This window comes from Dermacentor variabilis, chromosome 11 (genome assembly GCF_050947875.1).
Source record: "Dermacentor variabilis isolate Ectoservices chromosome 11, ASM5094787v1, whole genome shotgun sequence".
Taxonomy (NCBI): Eukaryota; Metazoa; Arthropoda; class Arachnida; order Ixodida; family Ixodidae; genus Dermacentor; species Dermacentor variabilis.
In genome coordinates, this window is record NC_134578.1 from 24,739,617 (window position 1) to 24,758,537 (window position 18,921).

At 44.6% G+C, this 18,921-nt stretch overlaps 1 protein-coding gene across 1 annotated transcript in view; it reads left to right on the forward strand.

Moving 5' to 3' along the window:
• Positions 1–12,062: 12,062 nt before the first annotated feature.
• LOC142564825 (B9 domain-containing protein 2-like) overlaps positions 12,063–18,921 on the forward strand; it is a 32,213-nt gene continuing 25,354 nt past the window's right edge. Inside the window, exons 1-2 of the mRNA XM_075675997.1 lie at positions 12,063–12,358; positions 16,428–16,556. Of these exons, the coding sequence (XP_075532112.1) occupies positions 12,271–12,358; positions 16,428–16,556 (217 nt within the window). The 5' untranslated portion in view covers positions 12,063–12,270. The remainder of the gene's footprint in view (positions 12,359–16,427; positions 16,557–18,921) is intronic.

Below are 18,921 nucleotides of genomic sequence, written 5' to 3' on the forward strand. Positions count from 1 at the left end.
ACTGCTTCTGCTCTAAATGTCACTGCTATTCCGTAAACTGGAATAGCAGGCAGCTTTAACATGTCCACATACCGTCACTCAATAATGGTGTACCGGATACACGCAGGCAACCAGTCCTGTGGCTTTTTTTTTTTTGGCGATGAGTCGAACCAGAGCGCACAAAACTATTATGTCATTATCAGGCTAAATTATATTTCGCTGCTGGCGTAAGAGGCGTTATCAGAAGAGAGAGAGAGAAAGGAAAGCAAGAAAAGGCAGGAAGGCGAACGACATGCAAGTCCGGTTTGCTACCCTCTGCTGGGAAAGGATGAAAAGGGACGATAGCAAAGACAAAAGGGGAGAGAATAAGAACTAGCAGCGCGTCTGTAAAGGTGCAATACCGAGTCCTAACTTGCCGCAGAGACTTCTCGACTTGAGGATATTCAGTAACGCTATCGTTGCTTTCTCTGTCAACGAAGCAGGTGGACACGGGACAAAGAACTTCGCCCACAAAAGCAATCTCTAGCCCAGCTGGTTTCTGGTGGCAGTCTCGGCTACACGTCTTTCTTTGAGCGGGCGCTACTCCTTGTGTGTTTGGCATATAAAAAGTTGACAGTCACGTTAGCATGCGCTAAAGAGGATGAAGGTGAAAGCCCGCCCGCTCACGAGACATTAAAATATTACTTGACATTTTCATGCTAAAGCGTTGTTACATTCCATTCCTTGTTTCCTCCCACCAAATGTCGTGGAATCGAATGCCTTAATTAACTATGTCTGAATTAACCGTGCCTTAATTAACTTCGCCTTAATTCCCATAACTTCCGGGCCTAGTTCATCGTACTGCTAAACATGCACTCCGCACACAGACGCGAAGTACAGCTGCACGTAATCACGGTTTCACCGGTAGTCGGTACACAATACACACCACAAGTTGTTTGAACCCACCACCTCCCAGCTTCGAAGGAAGAAGCGTTCGCCTTGACACCAAACGTAGTGTGTTCGACTCCTCCTTCACGATGTTAATTGGAATTCAAATTAGAGATATGGCCAGTTCGCGTATGTCTATATATTGGGTCGTGGGTTGGAGTGCATTAATCAACTTAGTCCTAATTAATACCAAAGGTCATGGGCTCGACTCCCACAAGAAGTTGAGGGTTCTACTCCCACCAAAAGTCGCGGGTTCGAATCTCAACCTTCACGATGTCAATTGGAATCCAACCTGGAATTATCGTCGGTTCGCTCATATAAACTAACGTGGTTGCTTATTGGCTATATGGTTCTGGGCTGTACACACGAGGTCGCAGGATCGCATCCCGGCCACGGCGGCCGCATTTCCATTGGAGCGAAATGCGAAAACACCCGGCCATTTGGATTTAGGCGCAAAAGAACACCTCGTGGTCTAAATTATTCGGGAGCCCCCCACTACCGCGTACCTCATAATCAAACCGTTGTTTTGGCACGTAAAATTCCATAATCTTCTTCGCACATATGTCCAAGTGGGTTCTACTCCCACCAAAGGTTGTTGGTTCATGTACTTTAATTAACTCTATCCTTAAGAACTGTGCCTTCATTCACGTCGGCTTATTTAACAACAAAGGTATTGTGTTCGACTTTCGACCATCAGGACGTCAATTGGAATCAAACTTAGAAATATGGCCGGTTGGCCCATATTTCCAAGTGGGTTCGACTCCCACCAAAGGTCATGAGTACGAGTGCCTTAAGTAATGCTATGGTATATACTGTGTCTTAACTAACTTTACCCTAATTAACCACACAGGTCGTGGATTCGACACGAGGGTTGCACTCTCGCCCTTCACAATGTCAATTATAATTCAACTTGGAGATATGGCACGTTCGCCGATATTTCCAAGTGGTTTCGACTACAGTCAAAGGTTGGAGTGCCTTAATTAATTATATCTTAAGTGTGCCTCAATTAACTTTGCCAAAATTAACATCACAGGTCGTGCTGACGCTTCTTCGCATCGGCTTAACGCTTTTTTATAAAGAAATTGATGTCCCAATTCGCCAAAATTAACACCAAAGGTCTCGAGTTCGACTTCCACCAAAGGGCGAGGCTTCGACTTCCACCAAAAGGCATGGGTCTTAAATTCGCCTTAATTACCACCACAGGTAGTGGGTTCCACTGCCTATGAATTTTCGTGTCATAAAGCCGGGCGTCGTATTTTTCATCCCATGAGGCTTTTGCCTTAATAATGATACTGCTCTTTTCAGCAGTATCTTTACAACGGTGAGCCCTAGCCTTCGCTGTGCTTTCCACCGGGAGGAAAAAGCACCGGCTGTCCGGACTGTTGCGTGGGAACACAAAGCACACCGTTGCCGCTTCTGCACTGTGCTTGAGTTATACCAGAGTCCTTCATGAAAGGACTCTGGTTATGCCGAGGGAGTCCATGAATCTCTCCCTGGAAAGGCACAGGAAGTGCTCTAGTGTCCTTTTTGTTCCTCAAGAGTCAGGGCAGCATAATCATAAAGTGGCTCTCATACTTCCCCTGCCACGAGAACAGCACGCAATGCTAAAGCGTATTTCACACGCTTTCTTTTTTTTTTTTTGAGAAAACTCCACAAGATATCGTTACCAGAGCTGCTGCTGCTGCTTTGCATGTTGCCGTTATTCCAGTATTCCGCAAGCTTCGATGTGTACTATATGGGAAGGCCAAACCTGGGGAATTTTAGTTCGTCCCTAAAAATGTAGCAGTTTACGAAATAGCTAACTACCGCCGACGTGCACAACGGCAGCAGCGCTACATTGCAGCGAAAACCACCAATGTTATTACCATACGAGCCAACTAAAAGGCGTTTTGGCTGCTGGCGTTAAGCGCTAGCAGTGACAGAATTGTTATCATGCATTGTAAAAAAAAACATTTCCTCGTTTGACGGCAAGTCTGCTGGTAATGTGTGACCGAACGCTTTTCCGTAAATAAGGAACGGTCATTTCCGTAGAACGGACAGCCGTAAAAGAGAGGCCGTAATACAAAATACGAGTGCTTCCGTATCGAGAAAGCGGAAGACACTGTATACTGCATCTGTACTTTAACCGTTAAAGTTCAGGTGCTTCTCGTATTCAGAAAACGGAACACTCTATATGCTAAATCTGTACTTTAACCGTTAAAATACTGGTGCTTCCCGTATTCAGAAAACTAAAGACTCTGTATGCTAACTGTTTGCTATATGTGTTAAAGTACAGATGCTTCCCGTATTTCGTCTTACAGAGCATATCCATTGTTTGGAGAATGTATCATCGGGGACAAAATTGCCCAGGACGCGCGAGCGTCAATCGAAATATATTGGTGCACTGTATGCTGGGATCAGCCGCGCTAACATCTGAATTCAGAATGTGCATACGTGACCTACAGTTTCCAGCGGTCGTGAACGCCGAGATGCAATTTGGACAACGCTCGCACTTCCTGGGTAGTTTTGACCCCGATAGTACATATCCTTTAATCCAAATGTCATGAAGGCTGCTCATAGCCGAGGCAGCAGGTCACCGTTGAGAAAATTGTCTTGCCAACACACTGATATGGCTCAAAAGATAAAACACTTTGCCCTTTATGATATGAATGCATTGCATAGCATATCTCAAGTTCTCAAGTCCTCAAGTTCTTTAGATCACAGAAGCAAGTTTATTTTCTTCAATCACTCGTCTTGCACTTTTTCCTGGTGGAAGTTGTTCTTGACCGCAAACGCCTCGCAAGGATAAACCTTTTGCTGTTAGCAGAAACAAATAGTATTTGTGAATTTCCATCTTAAAGAAAGCGGCAAAAGAAGAATAATCACAGAACACCACAAAGCAGTATCTTCAGTGTTAGAAAAACATATACGTAGACCGACATGGGAACAAGGGATGTTGCTGTAGCCGACATTTCGACAAAGGTGCTTGTCATCAGGGTAGCAAATGTTTTCCTTGGGAGCGTTTTTTGTACATAGCTCACTAGCTCCTGCCCTCATTGTGGGAGGAGAAGCTGGTGCATATAATAGGTCAAGAGAAGCCAAAGTGTTAAAATAAAGGCAGGAAGGGTGTGCGTAGCAATGGCGATCGTGATGGAGCAGGTAGGGGCACTGCTGTCAGCTCTTGCAAAGAGTAGGGATGACCAAAACAGAAATGGATGTACACATGTAAACAATCATTAATTAAGTAGACTTATTCTTCCCAGAAGTCAAGAATTAAGAGAAACTGTTTGCACATTTGGAAAAAATCTACGATGAAATAAGGAAAATAAATTTTGTATCAAGATACATCTGGTTAAGACCAGTGTAAATGGCAAATGAAAGCACAGTATGAATACACATTTTGTTGAAAGCCGATTAAGAAAAATATATTGGCCAAATGATGAAAAATGATGACATAGAGATTAAACTGGGTATGACCATAAGACAGTAAAGAACTCCCTGTGAAAAGAAATGGGATGGGCAATATGATAACCAGGTGCAGGACAGCGAAACGCTGAGCACTGTTTGTATTCATGCCATTGTTGATGGTTTCCAAGTTTATGTCTTCCTGTGCAACGTTTGTCTTACTTAAACAAGGAAATGGGTCAGTTTTTAAACAAGTCCAACTTCAAATGATGTTCAAACCTTGAGCATTATTATGATGTAAGAAAATGTTATGGGCAGTTCTCCTGGGTGGGCATTCATTGAGCAGTAATAGTCACAGGTGTAAGCTGAAAATTTAAGGGTCTAAATGGAACTTAGTTCCTGACAAACCATTAGCTAGCCTTCTTTTTCAACGCTGATGCCTACACACTATATATGTTAGTAGGAGCGCTAGCAAACTACATTATACTTGCTGCCACCACCAATGTGAAGTTGTTAACAATGAGTGACAGAAACAAACAGAATTCCACAATACTGATTCAAGGCATCGGGAAAAGTTCCTGAACTATTGTACCCCCCTCCACCCCACCATACGCACAATTATACACCACACTGACTCTCATAGAACGACAGAAAGCTGAGCTGGTTGCTAAGGACTCATGATGCAATTCCACTCATGGCAATTCCGTTTTTTACTACTTTGGAATGCTTGGATTGAAAATTTAGCAAAGGCTTCAAAGATCTTTGGGTCTTCGAAAGATCTTCCAACAAAATCACGTTAGTTGGCAATACTCCCCAAGATCTTCGAAGCCGTTGCTAAACTTTCAATCCAAGCATCCCAAAGTAGTACAAAAAATTGCCATATCGTGCCTTAAGTCTTCTCTCACCACATCCTGCATGCACAAAATGAGCTTCAGTTTTAATGCGCAGGTCCGACGCCTATTAGAAGCAGGTTATCCTAGTGTAGCAGAGTCCACTGTGGCTGAGCGCCTAAAGAAGTCGGTTTCGAGGGGGACGGACGTGATTACAGAAAGCAGTAATAGCAAAAAAAAGAGTAGTGGTTACTCCGTACATTCAGTCAGTGTCGCACAGGCTTAAAAAGTTGCAAGTAGATATGATGCTAATGTTGCTTTCGCTTCTCCCAATAAGCTCGGTAAGATATGCGCTGCCGTACAGAGGAAAAAGGCAAAAGAAGAACAGATATTTCTCCAGTGAACCACAATAAGAACAACAGTTTTACTGACTGTCGTATGGGTGTGGTTTATAAAATTCGCCTTAGCTGTGGCCAGTTCTACGTAGGGCAAACGGGACGGTGTATCAGTCAGAGGTTAATGGAACATGAAAGGTCGTTAACCGGCGGATCGCCTTCTAATCTTTTCCTTCATTGCGAAGATCGTAACTGCACGCCAGAGTTAGATGAATGCGCGATATTGTACAGGCATAAGAATGAAGATACGCGTCTTATGGTAGAGGCATGGCATATCTGTAATGGCCGAAGTGCATGCATGAGTCAGCCTTCGATTACTTTACATACGGAAGAGATTAAATGCCTCAACAGTTATCTCTCACGTAGACAAGCACATGTACCCGACTGACACATAGTGATACCATTCCTGAGCTTGCACAGATGAGTTTCGTGTCTTCTTTCTTTTTTTCGCCTCAGTGCTCCCTTCAGTAGATAGTCGGCGTTCGTGTTGTCCGCTTCTCTACTATTGTGTCCTCTCTGCACGCCTCATTTCTTTTTTGCGTACTGACTCTCATGGTGTCGATCATGTTATTATAACACTAGGCATCAAGTGAGGAGAAGTATGTTATCAGAAGCCACAATTCCTTTTCTTAGGATATCAAATGTGCTTTACACTAATACTACATTCAAACTAAAAAAAAGGAGCAACCGCTTTGTGAGATGGGGACCAATGCATACGAAAGCTCATGACATACTGTGCAGCAGAACGTTGCCGATGAGGTGTTATGCGCAGAAGTGCATTCTTTCATGCAAAATGACATCCTGAAATCAAACCTTGGGCAGACGTGCCAACCTTAGCGTTTGAAAAACTCCACAGTGGAAGGCAAAGGGCGTTAACTTTGTTGAAAATTATTAAAAATTATTCGATTATTCATTATGTTTACTCTTCCTTAAATATTTACAGACTGTTCTTTACGGGTGCTATAAATAGGCACCTGCTTTTACAGTTGTAGCAATAACGATCTGTGGGCGCAGATAAGGAGAAATGCTGATGAAGTTTATCCAGGAGTATGCCCTACAAGTTACACCCCACTTCCCATTGCAATCTGGTAGAGGAGGGGGAGGAAAAAACTTCATTTTCTGGTGGAGGATGCATACTCCAGAGTAGAAGAAACTAGTGTATCCTAGCCATTGCTGTTGCCAATGCCTGTGCACTAGCAGTTACATATAGTATCGCAGTTACCATTGTTTTTGCACAATTTGTAGTTACTGCAAGTTGCTGCCAGTTTACTGGCACAAAGCTGTAATACATTTAGGGCAAGTTAAAGCTCTCTAATGAATTCACCCCATATGACACAACTGTAATGCAATATTCTGCAAGTAAGGGAAGCGCTATGTGCCATCTCATACAATAAAACACCTTTGAAAAACCTGAATCGCCACCTGTACCGTGACGAGGTGGAGTGTGTTCTGTGTAAACTAGTGCACCTGTATAACCTAAAGCTGTGGAGTGCATTTAGTTGTGAAGGTTTCTAATTTAAACTGCACACAGTATAAACCTCCATGCAGTTTTGCAAAATAGAAACCTTCCTTATTGTTGTTTAAAGGTAATGACACGTAGGGCCATAACATGTACAATATATATATATAGGTTAAAAAAAGAAAAAAAGCACTATGAACTCCCACAACCAAATTTACTCACCCCCTATTGCGAACTTTTCTTTTGTACGTCTACGTTTTTTGTCGTTTCCCTACTTTTCTTCCACCAATCTTCCAATCGCCTCTTACTAATCTCTATTTGGGACATGATTACTTTTCCCCTGCTCTCGGTGAATCCAAGGGCTTCAAGGAGGCCTGTGGGGCCTAAATCGACCGCTGGGCTGACGTCTTCACATTCTAATGAAACATGTTCAATCGTTTCCCTAGCTTTACCGCAGTCAGCACGGAAGCGCACTGCGCGCTGCCCCCTGGTGCCGCATTCTGTGAGCACGCAGAACAAAACAGAATCGGTTTCGTTTTCGCATTTGTGCTCTAGTTGCTGGAACAGTGAAATAATTGCTTCACCAATAATTGAATTCTGAAAGAAAAGAGCGCTTTCTCTCCTACAAGGTAGTGAATTTTATACAAAAAGGTATAGAATGGAAGAAGAAGAAATGAACGTTCATTCCTCCTCCTTCACCAATAGTTGAATTCTGAAAGAGAGGAGCGCTTTCTCTCCTACAAGGTAGTGCATTTTATACAAAAAGATATAGAATGCAAGAAGAAAGGTAGGGAGGTCAACCAGACGGTTTGCTGCTGGGGATAGCCAAATCCCAGTGTTGCAATGCAGTGCAGAGCAGCGCACTGCGATGCGTCAATAAGCTCAAGTATAGTGCTAATTTGGGCTGCTCGGGGCATGTAATGAACTGCTAAATAATGAGTTGTGTCTTAACATTTACCCATGGATAAAGCACCTGTAACAAATGGTGTTGCATGCTGGGTCAAAAAAGCTCAGTGCCTTTCCACTGTGTAAGAAGGATGACCAGCGAAGCTGTGTATGTGGGCCCCTTAATGGCGAACTGCACCTCCGCCGCAGCTCGGCCCAGCATTGCACTATCTTGGGGATCTGCCCACGTATTGAAAGTGCTTAACGCCTGCTTCACCTCCGCCGCGACTCGGGCCGGTATTGCACTATCTCCGGGATCGGCCCATGTATGGGGAGTTTTTTTGTTTACCCCGCCAACGACACGAAAATTTCCTTGGACGGTACAGGTATACAGCTTCGCTGTTAAAGAAATAAAGCTTGAATCTTCACGCCAACTCGTCACTGGGCGTTCTTTCTTTCCTTTTCCTTTCTTTTTTCGACAGTACACACAGTACTAGCACGGTACTAGGTCCTTCATCTTCAGTGACCTTCCCGTAGTTTGCACACATGTCGGTGCATGTTCGCGATCTTTATTCTGCCGTAGGAGAACGTGTGCGCTTGCCAGTCTTTTCTCAAGATGAAGCGCCAAATGTTTGCGATTGCATCTTACCGCAGAAATTGACAACGCATCAACAGTGAAGATTATGCGTAACCGTTGTTTGACGATGAATAGACAGTTTAGAATAAAAAAAAAAACAGAAACAGCGCGACACAGGAGGAGCGAGTAAAGAGCAAAGGACAGAGCGCTGACTAGCAACCGAATGCTTTATTTGCAGAAGCAGCATATAAAGACATCACTGAAGGCGACATAAAGAGCATAATCATGTTGCTCCTGCAAATAAAGCAATCGGTTGTTATAGTCAGCGCTCTGTCCTATGCTCTCTCGTCCTGTGTCACGCAGTTTCTGTTTTTTTTTTTCTGAAGATGAACTAACCAGCCATTTTCAACACACTGCTAGCGAATAGACAGGTATTGACAAATACGAGATACTTCAGAAATATTAAGGGAATGAGTTAAACCCACTACATTATATAGTTCAGCAAATCCCTTTCACTATTGGGTTACTTGCTTCCCGCATTAATAAATTTCAACCGACCGTTGTACTTTGATCTATAGGCCGCCACTTCCCTTCGAGACCATTTTTTGCTAAATGTAAACGCACTTGCTGTCATTGCACCACTACCTGCGTTTCAGTACTGATTTATAACGCAAACAATTTTCGGCGTAGAGCAGAAATCTCATTCCCAGTGCACCAGCACTTGAGCGCCCAAGTTCGTTTACATTGCCACGTATGGCCATGGTTCTTCGTTTACTTAAACATATATATGCTGTATTATTAACTGGAAAGCGCTTAATTTGTGAACATGGCAAACACGCGCATATGTTTGCGCATAGATCAGCTTTATACAAGGCACGTATGCGCGGTAAACTGCGACCGGACTAGAGGACGCGCATATATATTTGTACGATCTGTTAGTGCAGCTTTTGGTAGAAGGCTAGCTCTCACATTTTATGCGTATCTTCATAATGCGTACAGTTTGCGTGTTCAATAAAATATTGTTTGATGAAAATTTGTGTGTACAAGCGCTCATTCAGACATGTAGCGTGTATAGATTTGCTCGCAATAATACGGATCTTCGCCTAACAAAAATGCGGAATTCTCTCTGTTCCGTGCAAAACAGTCCAGCCTCTCTATTATTGCAGTGAAATGTCCGTAAATCTTCAGACAGGGAGTACTTCCTTTATATTAACGGAACCTTTTGCCGTATTTTTGAAATACGACGTACTTTCCGTATTTTTACCTGCAATTTCTCCTATAGTGACGGAAATCCTCCGTATTGTGACGGAAATTTTTTGGCAGCGTGAATCCTCCCGTTTATTTTGCTTCGTCGAAACATCTGGGTAACAGGAGCACGTTAAAGCGCTGTTGAACGAAGCGCCACGGCATGGCACCATTTGCTGTTGCTGTTCTCTTGCAGGTCTTTGGCGTACCCGGTATTCCGTAAACTGGGATGCATCATATGCAAAGGCTAAAGTTCTCTAGCACACGGACATGCTAGAACTCCCTAAAGCCCGAGGCATGCCGTCTTCGGGCCTCAAAATGGCTCTGAGGCTACTGGAGCCTCCATTAACGGCGACCTTTGAGTCTCATTCCAGCGAGGGCTTTTTTCGCCCGACGCTTTGAAAGCCGAAACCACGCGTGGCGCTGAGCGATAGAGATCAGCAGTCTGCAGAAGGCTACACGGGGTCGCGACTCGCAGGAAGCCATATCTTATCTGTGTTTTTTTTTTCTTTTCATTCGCAGGTTAGCGAACGCTGGGCTGGCGACGTTTTGGAAGTTGAGAACTTTGCGAAGTACAGTTTCACTCCAGTGATACATTTATCCGGCTCCGTACAAACACACATCAGCACATGCACTTACTTCACATGCATGCTGGGGTTCCAACGAAGAGCGTAAAATTTTGTAGCGCGAGAACAAGCTACTTCGTGAAACGGGCTCTAGTCAGATTAACCTTTTACATAGTATATTTGGTATCGCGAACCACATTCATTGATACATTTATTCGTTCTCTCTTTCTACACATCTGCTTCCACTATACATACATACATACATACATACATACATACATACATACATACATACATACATACATACATACATACATACATACATACATACATACATACATACATACATACATACATACATACATACATACATACATACATACATACATACATACATCAAAGTTGTCTTAAATGCTTAGTTCCAGATAAAGAAAGCTTTGAATAATCTCCTAGATTTCAACATTTCCACAAATTCAAGCGTTAGACCTTTCATGCGCGTAAGTGAGCTGACACGCTTAGTACGAATTCCGGTCTTTGTATTATTAAATAAAAAGCTTTCCTTCCCACGCTTTCCCTAGCAGAAATTCTAATAGAAGTTTGTATTAGTCTAATACAGTTTCGTATTGGTTGTATAAGTTTTGTATTAGACGAATAGAAATTTGTATTAGTTGTAGTGTTTGACCTATAAGACCAATAGGCCATATGTATTACACGTACTAGTCTTATACAAACAGTGTTGCATGTCTGCTAGTTTCTTTACTAGACTAATACGTCCTATTGACTTTATACAGATTGTTGCTGGTATGTTATGCAGCATGCATTGCTGAATTCGGTTTCCATTGTTTGCTGCTTGTTTAATGCGAGGGTAATGGCCTACGACTATTTTTGCCATAGACTATTTTTGCAAGGGTTGGTTGACCTCTTCGTTCGGAAACCTCCTCCGACGAATAATAACTGAAATTGGAAAGTTGAAATCGAAACTAAAACCTGCCTTCGCGCACTCAAATGACTTCGCTTACCAGTACTACCTAGTTAAACAAAGTTCAAAGCATTTTCCACCTAGTTGTTCAAGGCGCGGTTGAAAATGAGTACCACTTTTGTTTCTTCAGCGACAGAGCCCTCCCTCTATCGTAGCTTCCTTGGAAACGCGCCGTCGGGTTTTACTTTTCCGCCGACAGATGGAGGGAGTCAACCACGCGCTCCAGGCTTCCGCCAAAGGTTCCGCCTGGTAGACTCTACAGCGTCGGCATGTGCCCCGAGCTAGCCGTCACTTCGAAAACAAGTGCACAACACTTTTCAGGGCATGGTGTGGTTTACGAAGTGTTTCCAGCACAGTACGTAATTGTGTAGTGGCTGTGCCATTCCATGCAGTGCGTTTTCAGTTCTCTTTCAACTTTATTTTGAGCCATTGCTGGCGATCAAAGAGAGTATACTCAGAAGGGAATGAAAATATAAAGAATAAAATTTTGGGGAACCGATAATGGAGCTGAGCATGCGTCTCCTTAATGCATTAATTACTAACCAGACATTCCTCTCCGTCAACCGCTTTTTACAGTGTTCTCATAACTGCTTTTACTTTCAAAACTTTCGCTTAAAATTTTACCCTTCTTCGTAAATCTGCAGCTTCGCCTCAGTTTAAAGTAAAATATTTCATGAAACTTCACTAAGAGATCAGCGGCCTGCTCTCGAGTTTCAGAAGCTCAGCTTTAAAGCGTTCTAATAGCGGACTTCACGAAACAAAACAAACAGCACCGAGTCAAGCCGTTGACAGTCGCTTGTATTCCTTTCACTTGCGTTGCCATGGGAGCCCGCAAATGAAACACACTGAACTACATTTTTAGTAAACTCGCGCTTCAGTGACATTTACTGCAGGGGTAGGCTGTATACTTCGGCGTGTTCTCATGGAGTATTGCGTGTCGGAGAGTATTTGAAATCGCGCGGCATTAATCATGCCGCTGCGTTGCGTCCAGCGAGAACGTTGTTAAGACCGATGGGTTCTGTTGACGCGACGCCATGAGTTCGAATGGCCGAGCTGCACGTTTTTGGCCAGATTTTGGGCGCGTCTGACTTTCCGTGCTCAAGCCTGTTCTGCAAGTGGAGCTTGAAATTCGGTGAGTGTGTGAGAAAATGCTCCCGGAGCGTCGCTCCTTTCAGTGCCAAGCCTGCCACAAATGTAAGCATGAACGCACGTGGGTTAACGGGAAATGCCGCGAAAGTGCATGGCTGGGATCTGTGGCGTCGCAAGTACTCGCCCGCCAGGAATTTCGGTTAACGTATAGCGTCTAACAAATTGCTATGATCATCATATGAATTTAAGGGGTCCGCAATGGCAATTGCGAGAAACACTCATCCGCCTATACACAATGCCAAATATAAAGAAGAACAAAAATCGAACTAAGATACAGCGGTACACGTACACACACACACACGCACACACACACACACACACGCACACATACATACATACATACATACATACATACATACATACATACATACATACATACATACATACATACATACATACATACATACATACATACATACATACATACATACACTTTCTCATGTGTCTGCTTTCAGGCTTGTGCGCAACGAATTACATGTAATTTGTTAGTTGTAATCAATCGCGTTTTTGGTATTTTGTTTTATTGAACGGTTGCTTTGTTTACTCGGCAACGCACGCTGTGACTTAAAAATTACTCTTTTTCAGTAAGCAATTACATTAACCGCTTATGTTTTTTTTCTGAAAAACAAACTATAACGGGCACTGCAGCTTTGAGCACCTACATTTGGCGGGAACTACAGCGTCCAAGGGGATGAACACATGTTCCTGGGTGACCTCCTACCCGATATCAGCGTCCAGCAGCTACTCCTCGATAAGCTCAGCATGGAAGACTTATGGATTAACACACCTCTCTTGAAAGCCCAAGCTCTCAGCTTTTCTCTTATAATAAATTTCTCTCTCTCTCTCTCTCTCTCTCTCTCTTGAAAGTTTCTATCGAGAAAAAAGTTTGATAACGTTTCTTCTTCGGTTAAACCAACCTATGACTTCCCTGACACAGACAGAAGTTCTTGGCCACAAAACGCTTATGTTTCTATATTCCTTATAAATGCGTTACTTGTACACACCTATTTTTGGTATTGTAATGTGGGAGCAGTATTTGTAGGGCTCAATAATATGCAGCTATATATTAACTTACGTTAAACATTTGGTCTCATTTTCAAGGTACTTGAATAGCGGCTGTCGCCTATTACAATCAGTCGTCTAAGTCTAGATGTCTAACGAGTGAAGGGTGCCGGGTGAAGGTTCACCAGATGCTGACTGATAAGTTGAAACGGCATTTCTATGGCTCGATATCACGATATCAATGCCCACTTCAGGCATTGAGACAGAGAGAGAGAGAGACCAAGAGAAAGGTAGGGAGGTTAACCAAGGACGGGCCCGGTTGGCTACGCTACTCGGACATTGATGTCAGGGAATCGGCTGTGGGCCTTTTCTCAGTTTTGCATTGGCCCTACCGGGTGTACCTTCCCCTGTAGCCGCAGCAGCGATGAAGCACTGCGCTTCATAGAGGACCCATACAGATGCATAGCGGCATTTATTGACGACAATCTTGTGCGCAAAGTGTTAGTACGTTACAGCGCAGTCCTTCTCGCACGCGGAGAGAGCTTTTGATGACACTGCTAGTTGTATTCACAAGGAAACGAGGGAAAATGACCAACGCTAATTTTGAAAAGATAAGCAACGCGTGAAGGGCTACAGAGGACACCCGGAAACGCCAAGCCAGTTCGTTCTATATTTACTATATTTGTGCAATGGTTAATAAAAATAGGGAGGAAAGTAAGGTTAAAGTAATCGATTACTTTTTACTCATTGTTCTTATAGTTTCGTGGGGCAGTAACTGGTAACTGAAATAAATTGCATTTTTGAAAGAAGTAACTGCAATTATAACTGGTCACTTTTTTCTGAAACGGGTACAGGTCTGTCGCTATTTCCAATCGCATTGCCACGACCATCTATTTGCTGTGACTAACAGGAAACGTGATGGCGACCACGTTACGCAGGCATGATGTAGATGTAGTTTCCACGGGAGTTTTCATGCCTTGTTTGAAGTGTAACAGAGGCCCGCCAGTAGCATAGATGTGCAATGGGGGAGGGAGAAGGGTCCGCTTACCTTTTCTCGCGTTTCCGGCTAATTGCCTACGGAAATTATTATGAGCTTTGCTTCGGAATACGGTGTCACAATGAGATGAGACGGTCACGCGAACGCTCGGCCCATTGCAAGAGACACTTCAACGTCGAGTGTGTGACACCGTGTTCATGCAAACTCTCGGCTCAAAACATTTGCTCAGCGTCGAAACCGCTGAACTGTCGCGGCGTACCGGAAGTGCCATTGCTTTTTTCTTAGCTTATAGAGAGACACATTAAGTATGAATATAAAGTCATAGCTGTGTAATCCAACTCATAGGGGTGTTCGAATGTACTCGGACATGAACATTCGATATACGTGACGTTGAAAAATTGGATCAAAGATTGAATATTTTCTAATGTCTAAACAAAGTGAATTATAAAGTCTTGTGGTGAGTTCACTCAGTAAAAGAAAAATGAGGCCTACATTCGTTGTTTATATATGCTTGTAGTATCGTTCGATATTGGACGTCCGCTGAACTGACGAGCTTGTAAATCAGGAACATGTGCTTTCAGCTGGCTGGTACATTCTGATAATGGCAGCAGTGAAGCAAGGTGACATCATGTCACCAGATGCGCGCACAGTGGTGCGCTCGTTGAAGGAGACAAAGTGTGTTTCTACAGCACCTTCAGTGGCGTGACCAGGAGCAAGGCTCTTTCACTTCAACTCGAGCCAATGCGCATGAGCCACTTGTGCAGCTCTCCAAGGACAACAAAAGAAGGGTCTTCGAAAATTTATCTGATTCCGTTAACGTTTTACACGTGACGCGTTTCGGCGTTGACAATACAGTGCATCGCATTAACTTCCACATTCATCACGAAGTTGGTTCTGCCGAGATTATTTCTTGCTATTCCTACATTTCGGTTAGAAGGTTAGTTAATCTGCATTGCATGCTGTACAATGTAAATTATAGTTATAAATGTTCGCATACAGTTTACGTTACACGTTATGTGGCTTCACTGCCTGTTGTATCCATACGGTTGTAAATAAGGAAAGAAATCAAACCCGTCTGTTCCCCCTTTTGTATTTTTCGTCGCTAGTAGTATGCGTATAACAAAGCAAACTTTCCCGGCTTGCATTTAAAACAAATCCGAAGACAGCTCAGCACTTCTTATGATTTGGGAATGCGAAAGCATCAGTGTGCAATTGAGCGCCGCTGAGCGTTCCTTCGAGTTATGAACTCCTCGCGGGCATGCGAGCGCGTTGAGACTCTTGGCACATTTTGACTTGGCCTTACCGAGGCGCACTTAGAACGCAACGCAGGCGTGAGCTTGCGCAGAGAAGGAACGCGGGGATGACTCAGGCTTCCGAGAGCGAGAACGAAGATGACGTGGCGTCGCGGCGACGTCCTCTCCCCTCACGCAGCACCTGACGCGCTATAGATGCAGCAGGTTGTCCCTTTCGCCCGCTCTGCTCCGTCAAGGTGCTCGTGCCGTTGCGTTGCAGCCTGTGGTGACTCCGTCGAGGCGCGTTCGTGACGGGGCGTCGCAGGCAGTGGCAATAGAGACTTTTAGCTTGTACGCTATTCCGGTAAACGGGAGCGCTTTGGGCGGATTACCGGATGGTCGGGGCGTAAACGTGAGCGGTGAAGCCGCCTGGTGTTGTAGAGCTCAACCAGACAAACGCATAGCTAAAACTGCAGTAACTCACCATATCCTGCTTCGCCACTCGTGCAAATTTTTGGCAGCGGCGTAATTGTGAACACGATTACGCCACTGTCGAAAATTTACGCCAGCAGCTAAGCAAAATATAGTAATTAGCTCTGTGTTTGTGTGGTTGAACTTTGCGCCACCAGGTGGCGCCACCAATCTGGCCGCTCACGTTGACGCCCCCGCTAAACCGGAAAACCGCCCGCGCTTGCCCGAATACCGGACACGCTAAAAGTCTCTAATGATAGCTCAGGAGCCGTTTCGCTGCAACAGACAGGCCCTTTCGCTCAATGGGCCATTCGACGCTTTCGCATCAAAAGTCTCTCGCTCGCTTGCAGGGGACAACTGGACCCTCTTGGAGGGATTCAAGGAAGGTCAAACGCAAGTGGACAGACACCGGTACGAAGACAACAAGGTCGTTTGGTGCCATCCTCTCGACGTTCACTTCAGCACCAGAGGCATCCAGGGTAAGTTGAAAAGCGCGATCCGTATATTGGCGGCGAGGAGTTACGGAGTCGCCATCTATCGGAAGCGCCTCGCTGGCGTAGTATGAGGGATCACGCGGCGCGCTCCTCATAGGTTTTGCTGTCAGCGATCACTGAAAACACCACGCGCGAACTCTTGCGGACATTTCTGTAAGTACTTTCGAAACGAGAGAAGTTTTTGCTGTCTAAATAATAATCTTGGGCAAATTGAAAGCACAGAATCGTTTACAGACGCTATTTCTACCGAATACGTACAGTGAACGCCACTGCGCGCGGTCGCCGCGATGGAGTCTCCCGAACCGGCTTCTTGTGTGAAAGGTTGGTAAACGCTGTGAGCAAACTATGTGAGATATGTTCTTATAGTGTATGTATAACTAAATGGAGCGTAATAGAATGAAGCCTCAATGCAGCGATCGCACGGGTTAGCAGCGACCCACTGCGTGTCTGCATGCATGTCCGCGCACAATGTTCTGCTTTCGCTGTGACCGCGTTTTCGCACCGTGGTATGAGCTTTAGGCCGCAGAATATGAGCATTTTACAGTATACAAGGAACCATTGTTACGTGGGCGCTATCAGAGCTGTTCAAAATGATTTCATTGTAGAGACTTCGACGCCTACGGTGACTGTGATGTGCCGTCGCGAGGATTCAATCTTGTTTTTCTTTTCTTTTATATGCTTGGACGTTTCCATATTATTTCTCGAGTTGCGTCGCACTGTATGTTTATCGGTGTTCTCACCGTGCGATTTCCCTCTGCTTCTTTTTCGTAATCCAGTGCATTAATTTATAACACGTACAAACATGACCATATGCCATGCCTTTTTTTAATGTGCGTCTTACCGCCCCCTTTCCATTCCAGTGAACTTGCCAGTATCTATAGCATCGACAAGTTCATAGACCAAACCGTCATGACATTAGTCGGGCAGCGGACTCGAGCGAGCGTCTCAGCGCGCGTTTTCCGATCATCGCCGACCCGGCACCGTAGCAGAAATCTTCCTCGCGTCTGTGCTTGCTGCATACCCGAGTTGTAGCCGATGACTGTTCGCCGGTTTTATGTTTCGCGAGCCAAGCTTCACGCAGCTTCTTGTCCTGCGGCTACGTGTGAATAAGGCTGACACCGGGCTCCGTTGCGTACGTCCGGCACTGTGGCACCGAGCAGTAGCCTACTATGTTGCGCGCCTTCAAAGGCAGCCGCTACCTATTGTAGTGCTTTCAATCGTTGTAAAGGAGACGCTCGAAGCGGGAAAACCTTGCCACTAAATGAGGACCGCAGCGTACGAGGCAACTTAACTCTCGTTTCCAGCTCGCTTCGGCGCTCCCGAAGGCAGCCGACGCGGCCGCTATGTCCACGTGATCCCTAATAGCACGTCACGCCGACGGTGGCGCCAGCTTTTCCAGTGGTGGAGCTCGAGGCCAATAGGAGCCAAGTTCCTAGACGCGCCGCAGTCGAAGATATCGAGTCATTTGGAACGTTGTCGGCGCTTGCAATAATTATTTCTACGCTCCTTCGCTCTTATGGCCTGCCGTCACGAAATATGTGGTCAATCAGTGGTGAATCCGTCGAAGTCATGCGTTTCCATAACTACTCGGGGTGCAGACTCCATAAACCAATTTAGGGTTATTAGATTTACAAACAATGTGTATGACCAATGTGCGTCCGATTTGACCGTTTGCCTACGGAATATGGGACCCGGCTGTTATCGCGTACGTCGATGTGCTAGAGCGGTGCAGCAGCGTGAGCTCTTTTTGACACGTGCGACTACAATTTCCGAAGAAGCTCGTCGGACATTGTAAAAGGACTGGGGTAGCCATTGCTACCGCAAAAGCGTAGGTTCCTAAGACTCCGGTAATTTTACATCAGTACAAACATCAAAACTGGTAAAGATAAGCACTTTAAGAAAGCGCGCGCCCACGTCTCTCCGCGCGTGGACCACATAAATTTATTCAAGTATACGTTTCCCACATGTATACTGTACTTTACTGGAACCGCATAGCGGAATAAATGATCTGCTGGTCCATCGTTGTTGTTCTTTTCCTTACTGCGACCTGAGGCATTGTTGAAATGACCGTATTTGTTTTACTGGCATATGGTGTACTTTGTATCATCTGTTTAATTGGGACTTACTCGTACCTCTCTTCCCCCTCTCTAATAATGCCTCTTAGGCGCTGTATAAATTTCTATAAGTAAATAAACAAACAAACCAAACTAGGTGACCACAGACGCGCAGAATAGCGAGCGCGGCAGGAACAACGAAAGTACTAATGACCAAGGGGAGTGAAAGCGCCCGATGGTTGGCAACAGTTTATTAGTTAACTGGATATTTCATTAAAAAAGTTAATTCGACAAAT